At 45.5% G+C, this 22,719-nt stretch overlaps 1 protein-coding gene and 1 long non-coding RNA gene across 6 annotated transcripts in view; both read left to right on the top strand.

Annotated features, from left to right (window-relative positions):
* LOC310678534 overlaps window positions 1–22,719 on the top strand; it is a 241,139-nt gene that overhangs the window by 173,821 nt on the left and 44,599 nt on the right. The window lies entirely within an intron of this gene.
* Window positions 1–22,719, top strand: part of LOC310678438 (acidic leucine-rich nuclear phosphoprotein 32 family member B-like) — a 29,009-nt gene that overhangs the window by 513 nt on the left and 5,777 nt on the right. For 2 of the 5 annotated variants that reach the window (XR_014511761.1, XM_083442406.1), the window contains exons 2-4: window positions 11,199–11,344; window positions 13,203–13,296; window positions 21,727–21,845. Coding sequence is in view for 4 of the 5 variants with exons in the window: in XM_083442406.1 (XP_083298532.1) it covers window positions 11,199–11,344; window positions 13,203–13,296; window positions 21,727–21,845 (359 nt within the window). In the remaining variant the exon portion in view is untranslated. Of the gene's footprint in view, window positions 1–11,190; window positions 11,392–13,202; window positions 13,297–21,726; window positions 21,846–22,719 lie in introns of all 5 variants that reach the window. The other 3 variants (XM_083442407.1, XM_083442408.1, XM_083442409.1) reach the window with 2 other exon arrangements.

Raw genomic sequence — 22,719 nt, 5'->3', positions numbered from 1 at the left:
AACATTATTGACGACTAGCCTGGTGTCCGCGTTTTGCATCCGCCGGCAATGGCTAATTGTATGCGATATGGCTAATTATGCTAATTGGGCCTGAATTGCAAGTCAGAGACATTTTCTGTGCAGCAAAGAAATGAATGCCGCAATGTTAGGATAATGCTTCACTGTGTGGCCACACGTTGGAAAGGTATGTGCGTTGGTAAAATTGCTCTCAAATGGTTCTGTTATAATAGTTGGAGCCTCTAATGAAGCCCCAGAAGATATATTGCTGTGTCTAATGGCTCAAATGTCGGTGGTGGTGGTGGCGAGACCTGGAATGTGCACCTCTAAAGTATGCCAAGCTACAGCTGGGTTGTTAAGCTAGCAGGAGAGAGATGGCTGCAATCACCAGAACAGCAGGGTCAGAACAAAATAAGAATAAAAAAAGAAAAATAGCAGTCACTGTGGAGTGTTGAAAGGACTTCGGTGTAATGTAGGCCTTCATAGATGAGGGTCCACAGCTATTTATTTCCATCCCATCTCACATAATGCTCAAATGACCAGAAAAACACACGCAGGTTTCTTTAGTTGTTCTGCTTTCAGGTACTTGCCAGAACATAAATAAGGAAGGCTTGCTGTTGTTTTTCCTCCCTAACCTGCTTGACTTTTAAAGCGGTATATTTTGGGTGAACTGCACTGGCCACACAACCAAACTCTGGGCTCGCTAGCCCCCAAACCTACCTAAAAGAATTGGGCTCCACCTAGGGAGGCCAGGTGCTAAAGTACAGCCCTGTATTGGAAGGGTGGTTCTGTGTTTCGTCCTCTGCTGTTTTCGCAGAAACTCACTAAAACCTGAGTGAATGCTATAGCAGACTTTATTCTTCATGAGGCCTGGGAGCCAGGCCACACCACTGGGTTAGCTCTCCAGGAGCTGGTCTTCTGGTCAAAGTTGCTTCTCTTAAAGGGGCCATGTGGCATTTATTTAGCTGGTAACACATACGCTACAGTCTGGTCCAAGTCCAATTTAAAAATAAAGAACGGGAAGAAAGGAGGGCAGGATGGACCTTAAAGTTGCCCACCAACAGTTAGATTGAGCAGGCACAGCTTCTTCCCTGCTATGGTGAGAGGTCTTGTATTTTCACTGTAGCATTTACAAATGTGCATCCTTACATAAGCATTGTTGTTGTTTAGTGGTTTAGTCGTGTCCGACTCTTCATGACCCCATGGACCACAGCACGCCAGGCACTTCTGTCTTCCACTGCCTCCCGCAGTTAGGTCAAACTCATGCTGGTAGCTTCGAGAACACTGTCCAACCATCTCGTCCTCTGTCGTCCCCTTCTCCTTGTGCCTTCAATCTTTCCCAACATCAGGGTCTTTTCCAGGGAGTCTTCTCTTCTCATGAGGTGGCCAAAGTATTGGAGCCTCAGCTTCAGGATCTGTCCTTCCAGTGAGTACTCAGGGCTGATTTCCTTAAGAATGGATAGGTTTGATCTTCATAAGCATTAGCATATCCAAATGTTATGCAGATCCGTGTCATCATTTGCCCTCTTTTATGGGTGATGAACAAGTGTCCAACTCTACCCTTCCAGCAGCCTGCTTTGGGCTCTGTCCTCATGCCCTGCCCTGGCATCTGAATTTTGTATTTCAAAGCTAGCAGTCCTAACCCCACAAGCCATCCCTCCCAGTCCTCACATCCCTCACATTTACTAGTCATTTACAGCAATGCATTGTTTTTCCATTCATCCCTGCCACTGAGATTGCAAAAAACCAAGCGCCACACACAGCCCACTAATTCTATCTGGTGATTGTAAGTTGGCTCATGTAGAGCAAGAGCACAGTGCAAATAGGAAGAGCTGCTATGTTATCCTTCTCTTGATAACCCCCTGCCTGGATTGCCTGCCGCTCATTGTTTCTTTCACACATGGAGTTGGTGTTCAGCCACAATGCTGGAGTTCCATTGCTGTGTGATTTACTTTTCTCAGCTCTGTGGGTTTTGCTATTGGAGAATCCACCCCTGTGGTCTCAGATGACCCTGATTCTTTTCAAATGCTTTCCCTCGTCCCTCAGAAAAATTGAAGGAGGACATCCTAGGGCTATCAGACAGAAAAGGACAAAGGTTTGTTCTCTGCTGCCCCAGAGGGTGGTTCTTGAGCCACATCCACAACAGACATTTATAGCACTATTAGACCACTTCAAACAGTCATGACTTCTTCCCAAAGAATTCTGGGAACTGTAGTTTGTTAAGGGTGCTGAGAGTAGTTAAAAGACCCCTGTGCCCCTCAAAAAGTGGCAATTCCCAGAGTTTTCTGGGAAGAGGCATTGGTTGTGAGGCTATACTGGAATTGTAGCTCTGGGAAGGTAATAGGAACCTCCTAACAACTTTCAGCGCCCTTAATAAAATACTGTTCCTAGAATTCTTTGTGGGAAGCCATCACTGTCTAAATTGGTACGATGGTGCTTTAAATGTATTGTACGGATGCAGCAGTTGCTGGGAGGCTATTGGACAAGATGTTTCCGGTCATTGGATTACTCAGTATTGGGTGACTCACAGATGAATTGTCTCCATTAAAAAGTTGGCTTTGAATGATATGAAATTGGGTGCTGACTCATTCACACACCCAAGCAATTGCTTGTTACTGTAGTCAGTGAGTGGTGATTACAAGCCCCTTTTAAGACACTGAGAGGGGCTGAATGTTTATTTGAAACCTCCTTCCTTCCCACACTACCATGTGTCAATATTATTTTTCTCTCCACTGGAAAAAAACACCACCCAAATATGCATATAATATTTTCAGACACCATATATTACTATATTCAATACTATATTGGATTCACTTGTAATGTGGTGCACACTTCCAGTCCTTCTGCATATGGGAACCTCTTTTCATGTTTTATCACATAATATAAACATCTAGAACAATGGCAAAGGATCCTCTCTCTCTTTTTTACATATAATGACAAACTGTATTTGGGTTATTGTAAATCTTACGATTTCTTCTTTTCTCTCCCCTCCCCTCCCCCCTCGCCCATCCAACATAACTTGGCAGCCAATTCAGACAGCCGATTATCAAAAGTAATTTTTCTCAGAAGTTCTGTGGAGAGAAAAGATAATGACAGTCTTGAGTGCAGCACTGTTGACCGTAATCTATTTTTAATAAAGGATAATTTGGAGAACGTTTTTTCTCCTTCAAATGGGCAGAGCTAGATAAGGGCAGAAAGCTCTGGTAACATGCGGAAAATCTTCAACCAGTTCCTTGTTGTCAATTCTCCTCAGGATTCTATGTGCAGTGGTCTCAAATCTTTTACATCCCTCTGTAGTATCTGATAACTGAGTCCTCCCAGCAAAAGCGGAAAGCGCAGAGAGGGGACCAATTGCTTTCTGGCTGATGAGGTGTGAGAGTACCCGATTCCACTTCTAAAACATGCAGCCTAATTATTGGTGTGAAACCTACCAGCTACAGTTGATGTTTTTAAGGTGTGTTTAATTTAGTTAGCGCATGGCAAGGGACATTATCATCCTATAGTTAAATTTGTTTTGTGATTATTTCCCCCCCATTAGGCTTATGGAGTTCGTTAGTGAGATTCTTGCCAGTGGGGAGAGGAGGGGAATTGGCGACAACATCGCAGTCCCTATCTACCAATGTTGATTATCAATGCTGATGTGGCCTCTTCATGGATGTGGCCCAAGCAATTGCCCCCTGCACACACACACACCCATATACCCAAACAGAGATGACCATGCACTTGTGAACATGAACTGCCTCTCATCTGGTTTGTCCCCAGAGACCCACTTACAGCAGTCTTCTAATATCAGCAGTCCCAACCTAAAGAGAGACCTCTCCTGTTACAAATTACCAGGGGGCTGAAAGAGGGAAAGGCCTAGGACAGGGGAGGGATCAATATTATAGCCCAAGGGCCATATTCCTTCAATGGGAACCTTTTCAGGGCCACATACCAGCGGTAAGTGTGCCCAGAGGCAAAAGTGAGTGGAGCAACAGATATGTCTCTTGATTTTGTACAGTAGGCTGCATCCAAGCCATGGAGACTTTACTGCACACCTTTCTCTATCCAAACAAGTAAGAGGCATTATCGCAGTTCAATATTCCAGCCAGGCAAAAGCATGCAAGAACGGGGCCGAGCCAAGCCAGTGAGGGATGTGGGACGTGATGGAGCATGGCCTAGAGAGATTCCTGAGGGGCAGATAGATAGAACTGGAGGGCCACATATAACCCACTCACACACACACCACTTCCCTGGACCTGAGGTTTCCCACTCCTGGTCTAGAGCTATGAGCATAGCAGGTTTCTGTGAGAGCATTAGTGGTATGAATTCCTCTCTAGAAGTAAGGCCTGTGATTTATGGTAACAACCAATTTCTCACTGTGGGCAAAAGGAGGAAAATAACTCTGCCAAGACAGACAGCATGAATCTTTTCCCCCCCTCCACTTAATGGTTGATATCATCTAAAGCGCGTCTCCCAGAGGGCCTGTTTGGAGATTCAGACCGCGCCAAAGTGCTCTCCGATCTAGGCAGAAAGCTAAGGTAGTTTAAAATATGGTAAGCTGTAATTGTTTTAAATTGCATCCTGCCTCTACTGCCACAATTAGTTAAACTCGCCCTTAAGAGGCAATAATAAAAAGGAGAGCGAGGGGGAAATTGTCATCTAGCTGAACCGATCACCTTACCTGGAGTTTTAAAATATTATGAGGTGTGAAAATACAACCAGCTGAAGCTCAGCATCTTGCTGGCTGAAATGCTGTTCACCTTGAATGTATCTTTTATATACCTGCCCTCCAGCACCAATTCCCCAGCCGCCATTTAGCTCAGCTCTGTCTAGTATGAAAGAGAGCAAGTTCCCAGAATCTGAGCCAGAGGCCTCTCACGGCACTTCCGCCTGTGATGCTTTTAGCTGGAGATGGAACCTATGACCTTCCGCTTGTCCATGTCCTGTGCTTTCCAGATATGGTTTCGCACTCTCTTGCTTCTTTCAATGGATAGAGGTATTAAGGCAGCCTTATGGGATAAGAAGAGTGCAGAGAAGGCTCGTGGTGTTTTCGCCATCTGTGTTCGTTTATGAAGACACAAGAAGGCCAGGTGGAAAGGATGCAGGCAGAAAGGCAGGCACAGAAAGATGTTTTAAGGCAGGTCAATCTATAGCCTTTGTGCATTATACACATGGAGATCCATCCATGCAATTAAGGGGAAGTAGGGCCCCACCACTAGCTTTGTCTCCATAAGAACAGCCCTGCTGGATTGGATCGAAAGCCTTTCTAGTCTAGCATTCTTTTCAACCAGATTGTGCTGGTCCCAAGGGTTAATCAAGCGGCGAGGTCCGAGTCCAGTCCGAGGTCGAGGGTGCAGTATGGAGGCTGTCTGTCAAAGCTGAAGCGGGGTCCAAGGCAGGGAGTCGGGTGAGGTCAGGAACTCTGGCAGAAGAGTAGGACAGGGTGCAGGCAGGAACAGGCTACCAACAATGTTGCTCCCGCAACCTGGGACTGGGGCTGGCTGGCTTTTATCTGCCCCAAGGCATAGGGTGGCCCCGGTCCACAGGTGACTCGCCTCTCCTGGCCTGGAGGCGAGCACTCCTCCTGCAGGAACTCAGTTCCCTCCGCCTCTCTGCCCTGAGCCTCTGCAGCTCAGGAGAGGCTGGAGGATTACCAGACCCAGAGGCAACCTCCTCTCCCCCTGACGGGGCTGAGAGTGGAGCACCTGCAGGCAATGGGTCCTCCATCACCTCAGGGGCCAGAGCAGACTCAGCTGGTGCCTGCACCTGAGGATCCGGCACAGGTGAGGACCCTTCAGGCTCAGGCCCCAGCCCCGGCTCAGCTGGTTCTGGAGGCGGGGACTCCTGTGCAGGCTGGGATCCCTCAGGTTCAGCCTCCGAGTCTGAATCCCAGGCCATCACACAGATACATCCCTGGGGCCATAGGATACATTGGCTCTCTCCTTCCAGTGTTGGGGAGAGAAAGAGAGCTCTGACCTTGGAGAAGGAGATCTAATGTCTGATTCCTCTCTCTGAATCTCCCATGGCTTTTTCTAGCCTTCCAAATATGGGACCTCCAAAATAGGTGTGGAAGAAGGTGAGCATCAAGGCATGATAGTGCAGACCAGGGGGAAACTTGTGCCTTCCTGATCCCAAGACACAAACTAGAGATTTCATTTTGCCAGCCAGGAGCTGGTGTAGCTCAGTCCCGTTTCTTTCCCTCCAGTTACTCTTTCGCATATCTGTAGAGCCAGTCTGCAACAGGCTTCATATTTGAATATCATCCTATCAGATCAGCTTCTTCAGCCAGCTGTCGCTTTTTTCTTTTTTCTTCATTTCTTCTTTTATCTTCATTTTTTTTTTTTACACCACAACTTTGCATTTTCTTAGCATTAAATATCTGCAACTGAACCTGTGGTATCCCTGCTGTAGCATTTTCAATCTCGCATTCGTAGACTAAATCATTTTAACAAATGACTATAATTTAAATCAGGGGCAGGCAGACTTGAGGCTTGTCTGATCTGCTTGGTTTTCACTAGAATCCCAAGGTCTGCCCATCAGAGCCATTTCCAAATGGGCAAGATGCTTAGAGTGAAAGAAAAGGGTGCCTCGGAGCACATCCGGAGTATAGGAATTTCTTTGCAGCACCCAGCAATGAACCAAGCTCACAATCCTTTCACACCAAAGTCCACACCTTCTTGGAAGAAGTACTCCTCTGAATACCAGTGGCAAGAAATCAAAAGTGGGGAAGAGTTGTTTCACTCAAATCCTGCTGGCTGACTGGCTTCCCATGGAAATCTAGAATAAGATGCTAGACTTGATGAGTCTTTGGGAGCTTTCTTGATGTTCCTCAACACCAGCATCCATGGTTTTCCTCTATGCTTGGTTAAAGCCATTTTGGGATAGACTCTGCAGAAAAGTAGCTGCAAATGAATGACACAGAAGACCTATCCAGATCCAAGCCAAAAACTCTTTTGCATTTTGTCTAGATGCTTATTAGTTCAGTAAATTGTTCCTAAGTGGCCTCAGTCTCTTAAGAAAATATTGCTGCTGGTGCCAGACATCTATCTTGGAAAACATCCCCAAAGAAACCTGATCAAAACTGGGTAATGTTAATAGTGAACTACAGTGGTACCTCGGGTTACATACGCTTCAGGTTACATACGCTTCAGTTTACAGACTCCGCTAACCCAGAAATAGTACCTCAGGTTAAGAACTTTGCTTCAGGATGAGAACAGAAATCGTGCTCCAGCGGCACAGCAGCAGCGGGAGGCCCCATTAGCTAAAGTGGTGCTTCAGGTTAAGAACAGTTTCCGGTTAAGAACGGACCTCCGGAACGAATTAAGTACTTAACCCGAGGTACCACTGTATTCTATTTTGTAACCATCTGGTGGCATTAAATGTGGAAGGAACCATAAAATCATAGCACCTCATTCCACTTCGCAATGAAGCTCCTTGGGTGGCCTTCAGCTAGTCGCTTTCATTCTGCTAAACTTACCTCACAGGGTTGGTGTGCTGATAAAATAAGAGAGAAGCAATGTATGCCACCCTGACTTCTTTGGGTAGGGTAGGAAATAATATTTGAATCATCATCATCATCTCAACTCTATAACACTCTGCACTAACAACCACCTCTCTCCTATTCTGAATTATTTTCCACGTGCATTGTGACATGGTATAATGACATATTTTATGACACTGACAGTGCATCAGATGATTATATTGTATAAAGCTAATAAAAGTCACCCCCACAGAACAGTTCACTCAAAGCAGCTTCAAATCCTTGCGCACAGCAACAATCTAATGTGGCTACACGGAGAGGAATGGCACAGTAAATTAACATTTTTATCGGCTTGGGAATAGAGGCACGTAAATATTGTTTTCCAATCCAGCTTCATAAATCAACTGTAAACACCAAAACACATACACAGATGTTTGTCAGACTCTAAATTTAAGCTCGTATAAGTCAGCCCATGTATAAAACAAAAGAAATGTGAGATTCAGAGGATGTGTTAGTAAAACGACTATGTGCTTGATCCAAGCCAGGGTTTGTAGGGGAGTCTTGGCTGAGCGCAGTAAACATCCAGAATGAGCTGCAGGTCATCAGGACCCTGGACAGCTCACAGTGGCACTAAGTAGCTCCTAGGTATAAGCTTGCTCCAACAGTAGTCTAGAGCAGGTGGTTCCCAACCTTTTTGGGTAAGGTGACTCACAAGTATACTTGGTCTCTTGAGCCATCAGTTTATTGTCGCTTGAATTTTGGACCTTAGGTCTTCTCTGCCACCAGCCTCCAGAGAACTAAGTGTGGTGTAATGATTAGAGTGTCAGACTAGGACCTGGGAGACGAGGGTTCAAATCCCCACTCAGCTACAAAGTCCATTGGGTGACCTTGGGCCGAAAAGGTGGCATTTATATCCCACCTTTCTTCCAAGGAGTGCAATGTGGTGCACAACAAATGTGAGTCCTGAAGTCTTACTTCATAAGTAAAGCCAAAATAATTGTTCCTTGTAATCTGTAACTAGTAAAGGTAAAGGTACTCCTGCCCGTACGGGCCAGTCGTGTCCGGCTCTAGGGTTGTGCGCCCATCTCACTTAAGAAGCCGGGGGGCCAGCGCTGTCCGGAGACACTTCCAGGTCACGTGGCCAGCGTGACAAAGCTGCTCTGGCGAGCCAGCACCAGCGCAGCACACGGAAACGCCATTTACATTCCCGCTATAAAGCGGTACCTATTTATCTACTTGCACTCAGGGGTGCTTTCGAACTGCTAGGTGGGCAGGAGCTGGGACCGAAAGACGGGAGCTCACCCCGCCGCGGGGATTCGAACCGCCGACCATGCGATCAGCAAGCCCTAGGCACTGAGGTTTTACCCACAGCGCCACCCACGTCCCTACAATCTGTATCTAGAATACCTCTTAACATTTTTCTTGCTGTTTCGTTGCCCTATTATAATGCTGTGTTCACACTTGTAACCAAACACTGGAAAGCGTTAAAATTTAAGGCTCAAGACTTTGGTGTGGTACCAGAGAGAGGTTCAGAGGATGAGACAGAAGCATCCCTTCCCTCTTCAGTGTGGGAGAGAGCTATCTCCTCAGGCACAGAGGATGAAGGCATAACTGGTCCCCAATGCTCCCCTTCCATGGAAGTCTTTGATGGGAGTTGCTTCAGATATTCTTTTCTGTGATACAGACTCTCTCCTTGGGTGATTCCTAAATCTATTCTTCTCCTTTTTCTGTGACGTTGGACATCTTCTTTGTTGGGGGGGAAATGATGGAGCAACAGTGTACACAGTCCAGAACCCTGGGAAATGGAAGGTTCAAGACCTTGTAAACAGGAACCTGGAGTCATCCAGATGTATGTACTGTGCAAGCCGTGCCATTCATGTAGGGATGGAGAACCTGCACCTCTTCAGATGTTTTAGGACTCATCACAGACCATCAATGGAGGAATACAGGTTCACAATTCATGATTGAGTAAATAAAGGCCATGGGGTGGAACCAGTAGGCATGGCCCACAGCTTGTCCACCTCCAGAGATCTTTCTTTTCAATGCCTAGCACACGCCCAACTTGTCTCCTGTGTAAACAGATGACATGCCTTTGAGGAAGCCAAAATTTTGCCACAGTGTACAGGAAGTTCATGTCAGGTAAATTGGAATGGAAAGGGTCCCCCTGAGCTTGGGGAGTTTGAGAAGCATTGCTTTAAAGAGCATATGGAATATTTGGCAGAACCTCTTTTATCGGATATTTCCAAACGGTGAGTTTTGCCGAAGCAACTTATGATTCTGTTCAAGGGTATTCTCAAATGACAACACTGCTTCAATTTGAAGCCACTTAGTACTTTATATTGGCCTTACACTCTCGTGTAGAAGGAAGGTTCCATTACCATTCTTACCAGAGCGTTTTATAGTTGCACGTCTTCCTCTGCTCCCTTGTGCAGCTGTTATAATCATGTTTTGTGACAGATCATGGGGCTTGTAGAATAACCGGAGTGTGGTTTGCTGAATCGACTGTGCTACTAAAGATCAACATGAATATCTATCAAGGTATTCCTCCATAGACTTTTCTGCGCCTTTAGAGATGTTCATTTGCTTGAAATCACAACCTTGAAAATTGCACCATTTATGCAATAAAGAATAAACCAATTTCAATTCTCCTGCCCAACAAAATAACAAACCGTATAAGCTCATCTGGTGCATGCATAAAGTGCTATCTGTCAGACTCGGCTCCAGTAAAGTCAGTGGTGGAGAAGAGAATCATAGAATCACAGAATTGTAGAGTTGGAAGGGCCATCTAGTCTAATCTTTTGCTCAATGTGGGGTTAGAACCCACAACTGAGATTAAAAATCCCATGCTCTGCTGACTGAGCTCTCTCAGGGAAAAAGGGGAAAGTGTCAAAATGGAAGTATAGAGTTTGCAAGTTGTTCTGGTCAAGGAACAAGCCTGATCCAGGAGCTTTTATAGGGATCAGGGTGTGTTAGGGTCTGGCCTATCCTTGTTAAGAGGCTTTCTTGCTGGCCATCTAACAGTTCCCTTCCTTTGTGCATTGCCAGGTGATGTTACAGAGGCCCATCCTAACAATCCCAGGTCCTGGATTCTGTGGCAGAGCACATGGATTGCATGCAGGAGGCTCCCAGTTCAACCCATAGTACCTGAAGTTAAAAGGACCACTCACTGAGACCTCAGAAGTTGCTGCAGATCAGAATTGACAATGCTGGGCTAGATAGACAAAGAGCCTCACCTGAAACCAGGCAGCATCCTTGCCTTGTTCAGGCATTTAGCCTGAACAGGGAATTCCCAACATGAACAGAGAGTACAGGGTAGAGGGGAAGCACACACGAGCCCCACTTCCAAGAATCCCATGCATGTTGGCCCCATCTACTCCACCCTTCATCTTCTCATGTTTTCCAGGTGGGTCTGAAGGACATGTTGGAATGCGTTTGGAATCCTGTGCTATCAAGGTTCATTGCACAGGTTCTCCATTTACGTTAGAACCAGACTTTAACCCAAATGCATCTTGGATGCAGAGTTCTAGGAGTAAGTGGACTGTGGTTCTGACCCACCTCTGCAATTTCTGAGGAACCAAGATCATTTTTTCAACTCTGCGTTTTGCTCCTATACTTAGTGCACACCAGCCTGGCAGCAGTGAGCTGTACCTCTGTGTTTCCCACCCCTATCCCCTGCGCCTGATACCAGACCAGGAGACCCCTCTGTGACTTTACAATGTGATCTTCTTAAGCTCCTCAGGTCTGAACGCAAGCTGGCTTAGATTGCGCACCAACCATTCATCGCCCTTCTCCGATCTAAGCGATACAGAAATCCCTTTGCCAGTGTTATCGTCAAGGAGCAGAGGGGTTCGCCCGCCCAGCTGTGATTCCGGCATTGCCTCTCCAGTAAGCATTCTGGTTCTGAGTTCTGTGGAAAGAAGCACAAGTTGATGGTAACCTCACTACTAGCATCTCCTTCTGCAGCATGACAGTGCAAACATTCTCCCTGAGTTTTAGCCACCAGAAAAAAGAGATTGTCTATTGTAATAGAAGAAGTAAGGGTGACCAATTTGGGTCTGGGTAGAGATGGATTGCCTCTTCAGATCTACCTGAGTAAGGACTTCAAAGCACCATGCAAGGTGCTGTTAAAATAAAGTTGTCTCCCCGCCCCCCCTAGATTTAGCAGGGTTATTTCATGCAGTTTGCATGGAATTCTGCTGAACGGAGCAGGATTTAAACCCTCTGCATCACCTGATGAGCTTCGTTTAGCTGCTTGGTCCTGTTCATTGCTAGGAAAAGGCATGTGGTATGTCCCGCGGAGGACCTTAAGGTCCATATATAGCAACACTCTAGAGGTCCCGGGCCCTAAGGAAGTCAGATTAGCCTCAACCAGGGCCAGGGCCTTTTCAACACTGGCTCCAACCTGGTGGAACGCTCTGTCTCATGAGACCGGGGCCCTGCGGGATCTGGTTTCTTTTTGCAGGGCCTGTAAGGCAGAGTTGTTCTGCCTGGCCTTTGGCTTGGAACCAGCCTGATCCCCTCCCCCTCTTTCCTTTTCCTTGACATTCCCCCCCCCCAAACAGTTTTTAATGTTGGCTTCCACTGAAATGAGGCTGCATTTTGAGTAGTATTTTAATCTTGTTTTTAAGTTGTATTTTAATCAATTGTTTTTATACCTGATGTTAGCCGCCCTGAGCCCGGTCTTGGCTGGGGAGGACGGGGTAAATAAATAAATAAATAAATAAATGTGTAGCCTATGCAGGGTTTAATCCTGTCACCCATCAGATGATGTCACAAGTTACGTATGTCAACTGCTGGGCGTGTGGACATGGTTTGAGGGAAAGGGCCTCGTGGGCCAACTTGAGCTCCTTCATGGGCCATAGACCAGAGGTTTCTCACCCTTGCCTTAAAATAATTAAGAAGTGGTCAGGTGGTACGTATTCTTGCTTTTACACTTTTTAAAACTTTGCGGCTTCTCACTAGCCTTGCTTTCTGGTGGTTATTTGAGTCCTCAAATAAGCTTATAGACCTCCCAATAAGCCTTTAAAGGTTTGCACCAAGACTTCCATTGCAAAGCTGTCTAGTGGCATTCCTGTGGAATTCTGAAGAGCTCTGAGGTTTATGTGTTGCTAAAGCAGAGCAGTTTTTTTAAAAAAAAAATAACTTAAACTTTTCAGTTTTAAAAATATCCTCTGCTGTTGTGCTCTAACAAAAAAAACACAAACCAGAGCTCTTCCATGCTTTGCAGGCAATGTTTTGGACAGCTTTGCTTCTGGCAAAGCCCACGAACCTAGAGAAAGATAGAGTTGTAGTGACACAAAACAGAGCACTCTGTGACAGGGGTGCCAATTTGAATAAAATACTGGGGGGCAGGTAAGCCCCACCCTGCAAAATTGATCACAAGACGTGGTGCACACACACCATTTCCATGGCAATGCTGATCTATTTGAGGGAGGCCTAGCCCCCTCAAATCGGTTAGGGGGGCAGAGGGACCTTGGCTCCTATGCTCTGTGGGGGGCCTGATCCAAATGGAGTCACATGTTGACATTGTTCTTCAGGAGACCCCTAAATCATCCTGATTTTTCAGTCCCCACCCCTAATAAATGTGCCATCCTTTTAAGGTGCTTTTGCCATTTTCTTTCAAATGCATTGAAAATGTCCACTGTTTGGAAACAAGCTAAAGTAATGTCTGAAATTTTCGTGCTGATTAAAAGGTACCTGGCAGAAGGGGAAATATTCCTAATTTGGCTTCTCCTCTTTCAAGCTTCCATCAGATTCCGTCAAGTATCTCACCTGGCATGAATTAGAAGAGCATGATGTTCAAGGGAACCAAATCCGCTGCCCCCGAGTGAGAGAAGGTACATAGAAAAAGAATCTGGTTTGTAGCCTCCATGATATTAGGAGATAGTGGGGTGGGAATGATGGCAGAAATATGAATTGTTGAGGCAGGTGCCTTGCCTTTGGAGCTTGTGTGTGCTTCAACGAACATGCCATAGGATTGTGCAGACAGACTGATCTATAAGTTCAGTGAAGGTGTACCTCTGCATTCCCGTAGGAGCTTGCCCTTTCCAGTGAACTGACTGGGTTTAATTGGTCTACTCAGTAGATAAATCAAAAGATTTGGATAATTATCTGTTGCAGGCCAAATTTGAGTCAGCAGGGTTCCATGTTAAAAGTAGGCTTGTTTGCATTGCAGTCATCCTGTTTGCATGGATAATAATAATAATAATAGTTATTATTTGTACCCCATCTATCTAACTGGGTTGCCCCAGCCATTGTGGGCAGCTTCCAACCTGTATCAATATATAATAAAAGGCTTCCCTAACCATTCCTGTTAGACAGATCACTGACTAATAGCCCAGAATGATTGTTGCTATCATGTCAATGGGAGCTCATGGTTAGCAGATAACTGGATGTCTCTCTGTGTTTCAGAGCCTTCACCAACCTGCTGGCTCAGGCTGATGGGATTTGTAGTCCAAAAAAATCTGTAGGCATCACTGTTGTTTGTTTGTTTCCATTTATGACTTGCTTCCGATAAAATATCTCAAAGCTATTTAACAGTAAGGACATCAACAGTAAGAAAAAAATGCTACAATTTTAAATAGAAAGCAATTTCAAACCCAGTACCGACAGAGACTGGGATTAAAAAAATATCTTTGGAAACTGTGCCTGTCTGATATGTAACAGAAGGGAGTTCCACAGGGTGGGTCCGCCATGATGATGATGTTTTTGGAAGGGGGCTCCCTACCTTTGGAACTTCCTCCTCTTAAATATTTCTCCTGCAGAATTGGCCTATGCCTCCATGGACAGCTGTGAGTCCAAAATGACTCCTAGGCTGCACACCTGGTCCTTCAGGGGCACAGTTACCCCATTCAGGACCAGGGATTCCTCCACACCTGCCAGCCTCCTGTCCCCCCAAAACAGTACTTCTGTCTTGTCAGGATTCAACCTCAATCTGTTAGCCGCCATCCATCCTCCAACCGCCTCCAACTCACACAGGACCTTCACTGCTTTCACTGGTTCTGATTTGAAAGCGAGGTAGAGCTGGGTATCATCTGCATACTGATGAACACCCAGCCCAAACCCCCTGATGATCTCTCCCAGTGGCTGCATGTAGATGTTGAAAAGCATGGGGGAGAGGACAGAACCCTGAGGCACCCCACAAGTGAGAGCCCAGGGGTCTGAACACTCATCCCCCCCCCACCACATTCTGAACACAGCCAAGGAGGAAGGAGGAGAACCACTGTATAACAGTGCCCCAAGCTACCAGCCCCTCAAGACAGTCCAGAAGCATGTTATGGTCGATGGTGTCAAAAGCCGCTGAGAGATCCAGCAGAACTAGGAAACAGCTCTCACCTTTCTCCCTAGCCCGCCGGAGATCATCAACCAGTGCGACCAAGGCCGTTTCAGTCCCGTGATGAGGCCTGAATCCCGACTGGAAGGGATCCAAATGGTCCGCTTCTTCCAGGTGTGCCTGGAGTTGTTCAGCAACCACTCGCTCAGTCACCTTGCCCAAGAATGGAAGATTTGAGACTGTGCAATAGTTGGCCATATTGGCCACATCTAAACATGGTTTTTTAAGAAGCAGTTTAATAACCACCTCTTTTAGTGGGTCTGGGAAAGCTCCCTCACAAAGAGAAGCATTCACCACCCCGTGAAGCCCATCACCCAGCCCTTCCCGGCTAGCTTTTATAAGCCAGGATGGGCAAGGATCAAGGAGACAGGTAGTTGGTTTCACTCGTCCAAGCAGCCTGTCCACATCCTCAGAGGTAACAGATTGGAATTGATCACACGCAACTTGACTAGACAAGACGCTAGCACTCTCCCGCCCGGCCCTGCTCCCACTGTGGAGTCTACCTCTTCCTGAGTCTGAGCGACTTTATCTGCAAAAAACTTTGCAAAATCATTGCATGAGATCATGTGGCCCGTACTGGGCCCCGATGGAGCAGGTGGTTCCGCTAAATTGCGAACCACCTGAAAGAGTCTCCTGCTGCTGTTTTCTGCAGATGCAATAGAGGCGGTGAAGAAAGTCTTCTTCACCGTTGCTACTGCCACCTGGTAGGCTCGACATTGAGTTCTAACCCATGTCCAGTCAGCTTCAGAATGAGTTATCCACCACCAGCGCTCTAGCCATCTCAGCGATTGTTTCATCGCCCTCAGATCTGTGGAAAACCACAGGGCTGTCCGGGCTCCATGCAATCGGAGAGAGAGCTTCGGAGCCAAACAGTCAATAGCCCTGGTTAACTCCACATTCCAGCAGGCCACCAGGGAATCAGCTGAAAGGTCATCAACATGGGATAAAGCATCCCCTACCACTCTCTGGAAACCTTTTGGATCCATTAAGTGGCGGGGGCGGACCATCCAAATCGGTCCCACCTCCCTGCAGAAGGGAAAGGTCATGGAGAAGTCCAGTTGCACCAGGAAGTGATCTGACCATGGCACTTCTTTAGTTTAGCTTTTACTTAGTGTCAGATCACCAGCTTGCACAGCTTCTCCCAGTTCAGAAGTGATAGAAAAATAGGTCTGGGTATCATCATCCCCAAATTTCCTACTGACCAGCAGCTTCATATACAGTAGATGTTAAATAGCATTGGAGACAAGATGGTATCCTATGGTATCCCACAGTACAGTTGCCAGGAGGCAGACAGATAATCGTCCAATGACGTTCTCTGAAAGTGATCCCAGAGATAGGATCAGAAAAAACGTAAAACAGAGCCGCCAGCATGCATCTCACTGTGTCGGCTCAATACCTTTGATACCATGGCCTATGGTATCAAAAGCTGCTGAGATATCAAGTAACAACAGGGTCTCAATCCCCATTCCTTCTCCTGAAAAAGGTCATCCATCAGGGTGATCAAGGCCGATTCAGTCCCACAAGCAGGCTGGAAGCTGAATTAAAAGTGGGTCAAGATAATTGGCTTGCAACCGTCCTGCTGTGACCCTCTCAATCACCTTCCTCCCCCCCAAGGGGGCATTTGTGACCAGACAGAAGTTGTCACAAGCCAATGGCTCTTGGGTGGGCTTTTTCAATAGTGGTTGAATCACTGTCTATTCCAAGATGGCCAGGACAACTTCCTCTCCTAAGCAGGGCTTTTTTCTAGCTGCCATTATAAGAGAACAAGGGAGGCATTCGTGCTAAGTTCTGGCACCTCATTTTCTAGAAAAATAGATATCACAGCCCCCAGAATATCAGAAGCCTGCTTCACAGTAACTTAAAAAGGAGTCTTCAGTATGGTTGCCCCCATGCTGTAGAACAGCATCTCTGTTGAGATATGACAGGCACCCACAATCCATACTTTGTAGAAACATTTGAAGTGGTTTGGTTTTTCTTTTGACTGGCTTTTCCCACAAGGTGGAAATGACTGTGCCTTAGGTCTCCATTCTGTCTTCAGTTGTTTTTGTACTGTTTTAGACTATTTTTTAGCTGTTTTGTTTTTATGGTATATCGGTAAATCAGTTTGAGACACATGTAAAAGGTGATTCATAAGCAATACTAACAGCACTAATGAATTAAACTTTATTGTTCAAAGCCATAGACAGTCACAATATAAATAGAGCAAACACTATATTTAACATATTCAATGATGATGATGATACCCCCTCAGCATGCTTTAGAAGCCAGGGGCAAGGATTATCTAGCCCAGTGGTTCCCGATTAGCCAATTACTGAGGGCGCCCTATTTTTTCAAAAGTCAAGCCACGGACTCCCTACTTTTGAAATTTTTGATAACTCTATGGTAGTTACCTCTGCAAATCAATTCTTTGAAGAAAATGTGGGGTAGCCCTAATAAGCAAAGGATTTGTGATATTACCATGCAAAAATGACAAAAACTTAGTTGGAGGAGAGGCACAGGGTGGGACTATGGACCCCCAGGGGTTCCCAGAGCCCTAACTGGGAGCCACTGGTCTAGCCTCTTTCGTTGCCCTTTGTTCTCTAGTATACCAAAGTGCAGAACAGGCTCAGCAGTGCCAGAGGGGGTGGTCAGTGAAAACTTTATCAAGAGAGTATCATGTCTCACTTGTCCACTGTGCCATTGCCACTTGGAAAAACAGCCCCTGGAAAACCGACTCCATTTGGGTCGTCGTTGACCCCCCTGCCCAACATTCCCTCTCCACCTTTGTGAATTTGGGATCAGCTCTGGTTATTAGCCAAATGCTGTATTTGATTAATGGATCTTCTTAGTAAACTTGACGCAGCTTACAACAAAGAAATGGGCCATGGTAGGATGTTACAGAATGTTGGGAGCTTTCATAAGAAGCAATCACCTTACTCATTCCTTGGTACCATAATAAAGCACATGCCGTGGGATTTTGGCAGCAAACACATTTATTTAAAGTGGCAGAACAATGCAAAGCAGGTAGAAGATTGTGGAACTGTCAAATCCAAAGCTAGGCTTGTGTTGGCAGGTTAGAAAATGTGGGTTCTTCAGGAGGGGGGGGTGTTTCCTTCCCCACACTTTCTGCCAACTGAGGATTTTAATGGCTTTTACTTCCAATTGGTCCCGGTGGAGGAGAAAATGAGTATGCCAACCCAGGACTGGCATATTTTACTTTCCCCTCTGGAGGAATAAGAGATTTGGATAAGCCTCCCTAAATCCAACTCACACACACACACACCCAACACACACACAGAGCACCTCCTTTTTGCCCTCCGCTGTAGGAGCTCAGACAGCAGAGGACCAGCAGCCACTGAGACTTTCACACCTGCAGTGAGGAGACCTAAAGGATCATCTTCTCTGTATCTCTCACTTTCCACCCATGGAGAGGAGGAACTGCAAATCCTATGGCCTTTATGGCTTTCTAGGCACCATGCCATAGGTCTCTTAATTGATCCATTAATTGGTTAGTTAAAAAGTAGCTGATTGATCAGTTGGCAGCCCCAATTATCATGTTCAATGGGAGCTACGCAGTTTATCTGCGTATGGGCCTGCAGCTGATACATACTACTATCCCAGTGATCAGGAAGTATGAAGAAATCATGGAACAGAAAGGAATAAAGCAATGAAGGCCTGGCATCGGAGATAAGAAGTAATTTGCAATGAGAATCAGTTGAAAGAATTCCAATTTGTTTTCCTGGCAGCCGTCATCATCCCTTTCTCCCCCAAAGCAATCTTGAAAGCAATCCAATATGGCAAATACATTATCGTAACCATGCAGGCATCCAGGATCGTCCCAACTTCCACTTCAATGCTGCCTTTCTGGGACCTAGATGGAGATCAGTTTTGCCAGATACAGCTGTCCGAAGATCTAATCCCCAACCCGTTATTTTATTCACTGTTGTTGACAAACAATAAATATGAGAAAGATTATATGAGGAAATCCTTAGGATATGGGAAATTGCATGGTTATGCTGTCATTCCACTCTTGAATTTGGCTTTGTACGTTGTTGCTTTTTAACTGTATCAAAAACCTACGGAGCCTGTTTGCACAGAGGCTGACAGTGGGAGAAAACAAATACGTGTGTCTGCAATGGGAAATAAAGAGTTTTTCAGAGCACTTTAAACTCTCATTTATTTGTTTCCTTTTATTAAAAAATGCATAACCCACTTTTCTTTGCTCTCACAAGGTAGTTTGGAAATTTCAAGCTACATAGGGATGTATTAATCACACAAATATTTTTAAAAAAAACCCAATCCTAATAAATAATCATCAGCAAATCACAAAATTATCCAGGCACATCAACCAAACACAGACTAAAATAAAAGAAGTCTATAGAATTTTTTCAATAACCAGTAAGGATGAGCCATCCCTACGGATAAAGTACCAAAAAGGTCTTGTCCCTCAGCCACTGATCTTAAACCTTGGGTAGGCTCATATGCATCTAGGCAGCCTTTCAGATACATATTCTGTGATGCCAGGTGTGCATAGAAGCAACCAGAGTCTTAAAGTGCACTCCCAGTTGTTCCTTGGCGAGACAGGCTTGCTGTCAGTGCCAATCAGCTGATCAGCAGTGGAAGCAAGCCCTGGTGGGATCAGTAACACTGCTGAGGTACCAATTGGCAGCACAGCCAATCCATGCCCAGTCAGCTGATTGGCCCTCGCAGCATAGTTCCAAAGGTTGCTAGCAAAGGAAATCTTCACTTAGGGTCATCTAATGTCATTTGTGATGCCAGCCCCTGCCCATCTGCCGAAGTGGCCTATGGGGGAGCTCAGCATCTGACTCACTGACCAGATCCTGTTCACTGACCCTGGTTTAGAGCTTTAAAGGCCAACGGTAAAAGTAAAGGGACCCCTGACAGTTAAGTCCAGTTGCGAACGACTCTGGGGTTGGGGCGCTCATCTCACTTTACAGGCAGAGGGAGCCGGTGTTTGTCTGCTCCGCAGCCAGTTTTTCCAGGTCATGTGGCCAGCATGACTAAACCGCTTCTGGCACAACAGAACACCGACACCAGAGCAGCACACGGAAATGCCGTTTACCTTCCCGCCAGAGCGGTACCTATTTATCTACTTGCACTGGCATGCTTTTGAACTGCTAGGTTGGCAAGAGCTTGGACCGAGCAATGGGAGCTCACCCCGTCACAAGGATTCGAACTGCCAACTTTTTGATCGGCAAACCCAAGGCTCAGTGGTTTAGACCACAGCGCTACCCGCGGCTCCCTTAAAGGCCCAGAACCCAAAAGGAAGCCAGTGTAGCTAGCCCAGAATTGGTGTGCAGTAATGCAATCTGAACACCTGGCACTCAGCCTTAATGGCTCTCTCACACAAAGTATATATAATGTACTCCAACTATGGAGTTGTCTTCCCAGGAAAGTCCACCTGGCAAGAGAATCATTATCGTTTTGGCACAAGGCTTTACCTCCAGGAATTAAATCTTTAATGTTTTGTCTGCTGGTCTGGGTTTGATTTTGTGAGCTGGTTGTTCTAATAGTGGCTCCTACTAGTCTAGCGGTGCAAATTTTGAATCGCAATTGCTTTTAGCAAGCCATATTTCAAAAAGGACACCCCAAAAGTTGTTGAGCTAAAAATGTGATTTTTAGATTGACTTGCCTAAGATCCAAAGATCCAGGACAAAGAGGCACTTTTTGGAAATTTCCTCCTGTCTATTACGTCTTTGAAATCCCATAATGTCTGGGAATATTTGGGCGTATGGTAGCCCTAGTTTGTATGCTATTTGTATGTGTTTTGTGTAAGCGGCCTTGAAACTTTTGAGGTGTAAGGCACTATAAATATATGTGTGTTTGTATTCGTGTGTGTGTGTGTGTCACACACACATGTACATATATCCCCTCTTGCATATTTCTAAGCTTTGAATATTCTGCTAAGATATAAGGTAAAGGACCCCTGGACGTTTAAGTCCAGTCAAACTTGACTATGGGTTTGTGGTGCTCATCTCGCTTTCAGGCCAAGGGAGCCGGAGCTTGTCCGCAGACAGCTTTCTGGGTCATGTGGCCAGCATGACTAAACTACTTCCCATGCAACAGGACCCTGTAATGAGTGCCATACCAAATGGAAACGCTGTTTACCTCCTTGATGCAGCTGGTATGCTTTCAAACTGCTAGGTTGGCAGGAGCTGGGACAGAGCAATGGGAGCTCACCCCGTCATGTGGACTCGAACTGCTGACCTTTCAATCGGCAAGCCCAAGAGACTCAGTGGTTTAGACCACAGCGCCACCTTTGTCCCTGTGATAGGAGCAGGAATATAATATTGAGATGCCCTTCTCTCTCCCCACCTCTTCTCTGCCACAGCCTTATACTATAATAATAATAATAATAATAATAATAATAATAATAATAATAATAATAATTTATTATTTATACCCCGCCCATCTGCCTGGGTTTCCCCAGCCACTCTGGGCTGCTTCCAAAAGAATATTAAAATACTGTGATACATCAAACATTAAAAGCTTCCCTAAACAGGGCTGCCTTCAGATGTCTTCTAAAAGTCTGGTAGTTGTTGTTCTCTTTGACATCTGGTGGGAGGGCGTTCCACAGGGCGGGCGCAACTACCGAGAAGGCCCTCTGCCTGGTTCCCTGTAACTTGGCTTCTCGCAGTGAGGGAACCGCCAGAAGGCTCTCGGTGCTGGACCTCAGTGTCCGGGTAGATCGATGGGGGTGGAGACGCTCCTTCAGGTATACTGGACCGAGGCCATTTAGGGCTTTAAAGGTCAGCACCAACACTATAGAATACTGTCTATAACATTAGTGTCTCACATTGAATATAACTGATCTGTAGACAGGACTCTTTGAAGTGAAAGCAGAGGTGCTATGTGTACTTTTGTAACCCCATAAAATCCTAATAAAAACAGTTTTTTGAAAAATATTGAGATGGATATCTATATTTCTGAACAGGACCTTCTGAAGAAGAGCGTTTTTTCAGAGGAGAGCATCACACTCTGTGTGCCAGAAAAAAACTGACAGAGAATGAGAAATGGGAACAAAGGCTGCAAGAGAACTGGGAAAACTGTGTGGTAAGGACTTTTTTTAAATTGTGGGCTTTATTTTTTATAAAACATTGTTAGTAATATCTCATTCAGGCTGCATTCCTGTACACTCTTACAAGGAAGTAGGTATCATTGGACTCCTAAATTATTGTTTCTGACTCTGAATAAAAAGTATAGGACTGTCAGTGCAGTTTTAAAAATATTTTATTTAAAGAATTTGTATCCTGCACTTCTGCCAAAAAAGGTTCCCATAGCAGCTTATAGATCACAACAAGACAGTCCCTACCCTTAGGTTTATAATTGTAAAATATGGGGCACAAAAGGAAATCTGATTAGGAGGAAGGAAATTTGTATTTATGCATGACATCCTCCTACCTATCAAATTTCCATTTGTGCCACATCTTTTTAGATTACAGTAATCGCTTATTCTTATTCTTCCTCTACTACTACTACAGGATTCTCAACCCTGTCAGGTAGTTTGAACCTCTGCCAAAGAAGGCAGCAAAATTCAGCTTGTCAAATTTGTCACCCTAATTTGTTAGCAGTTTTAGGTATAACAGAGAGCCTATATGCAAAAACCAAATTAACTCAGTGAGCCTCACAGTAGCTCAGTCATCTTGTTTAGAAGTAAGGAGAGTTTATTGTATCCTTTAAACATTTGCAATCGAGCTATGGGATCTGGAGATCCATACTGGGACTGGGACAGGGGACATTTTAACCCTTGCCTCTGTAACCATTTCCCCCCCATGAATATCTACCAACACCACCTTGGAGCTGTGATATGCATTTCCCAACTGAGTAAATAACAGTTTTGGAATGTGTCCAGAGGAGGGCAACCAAAATGGTCAAAGGTCTGGAAACGATGCCTTATGAGGAACGGCTAAGGGAGCTGGGCATGTTT

This window comes from Podarcis tiliguerta (genome assembly GCF_965153285.1).
Source record: "Podarcis tiliguerta genome assembly, chromosome: 5".
NCBI classification, from domain to species: domain Eukaryota; kingdom Metazoa; phylum Chordata; class Lepidosauria; order Squamata; family Lacertidae; genus Podarcis; species Podarcis tiliguerta.
This window is presented reverse-complemented; position numbering and strand designations above follow the sequence as displayed.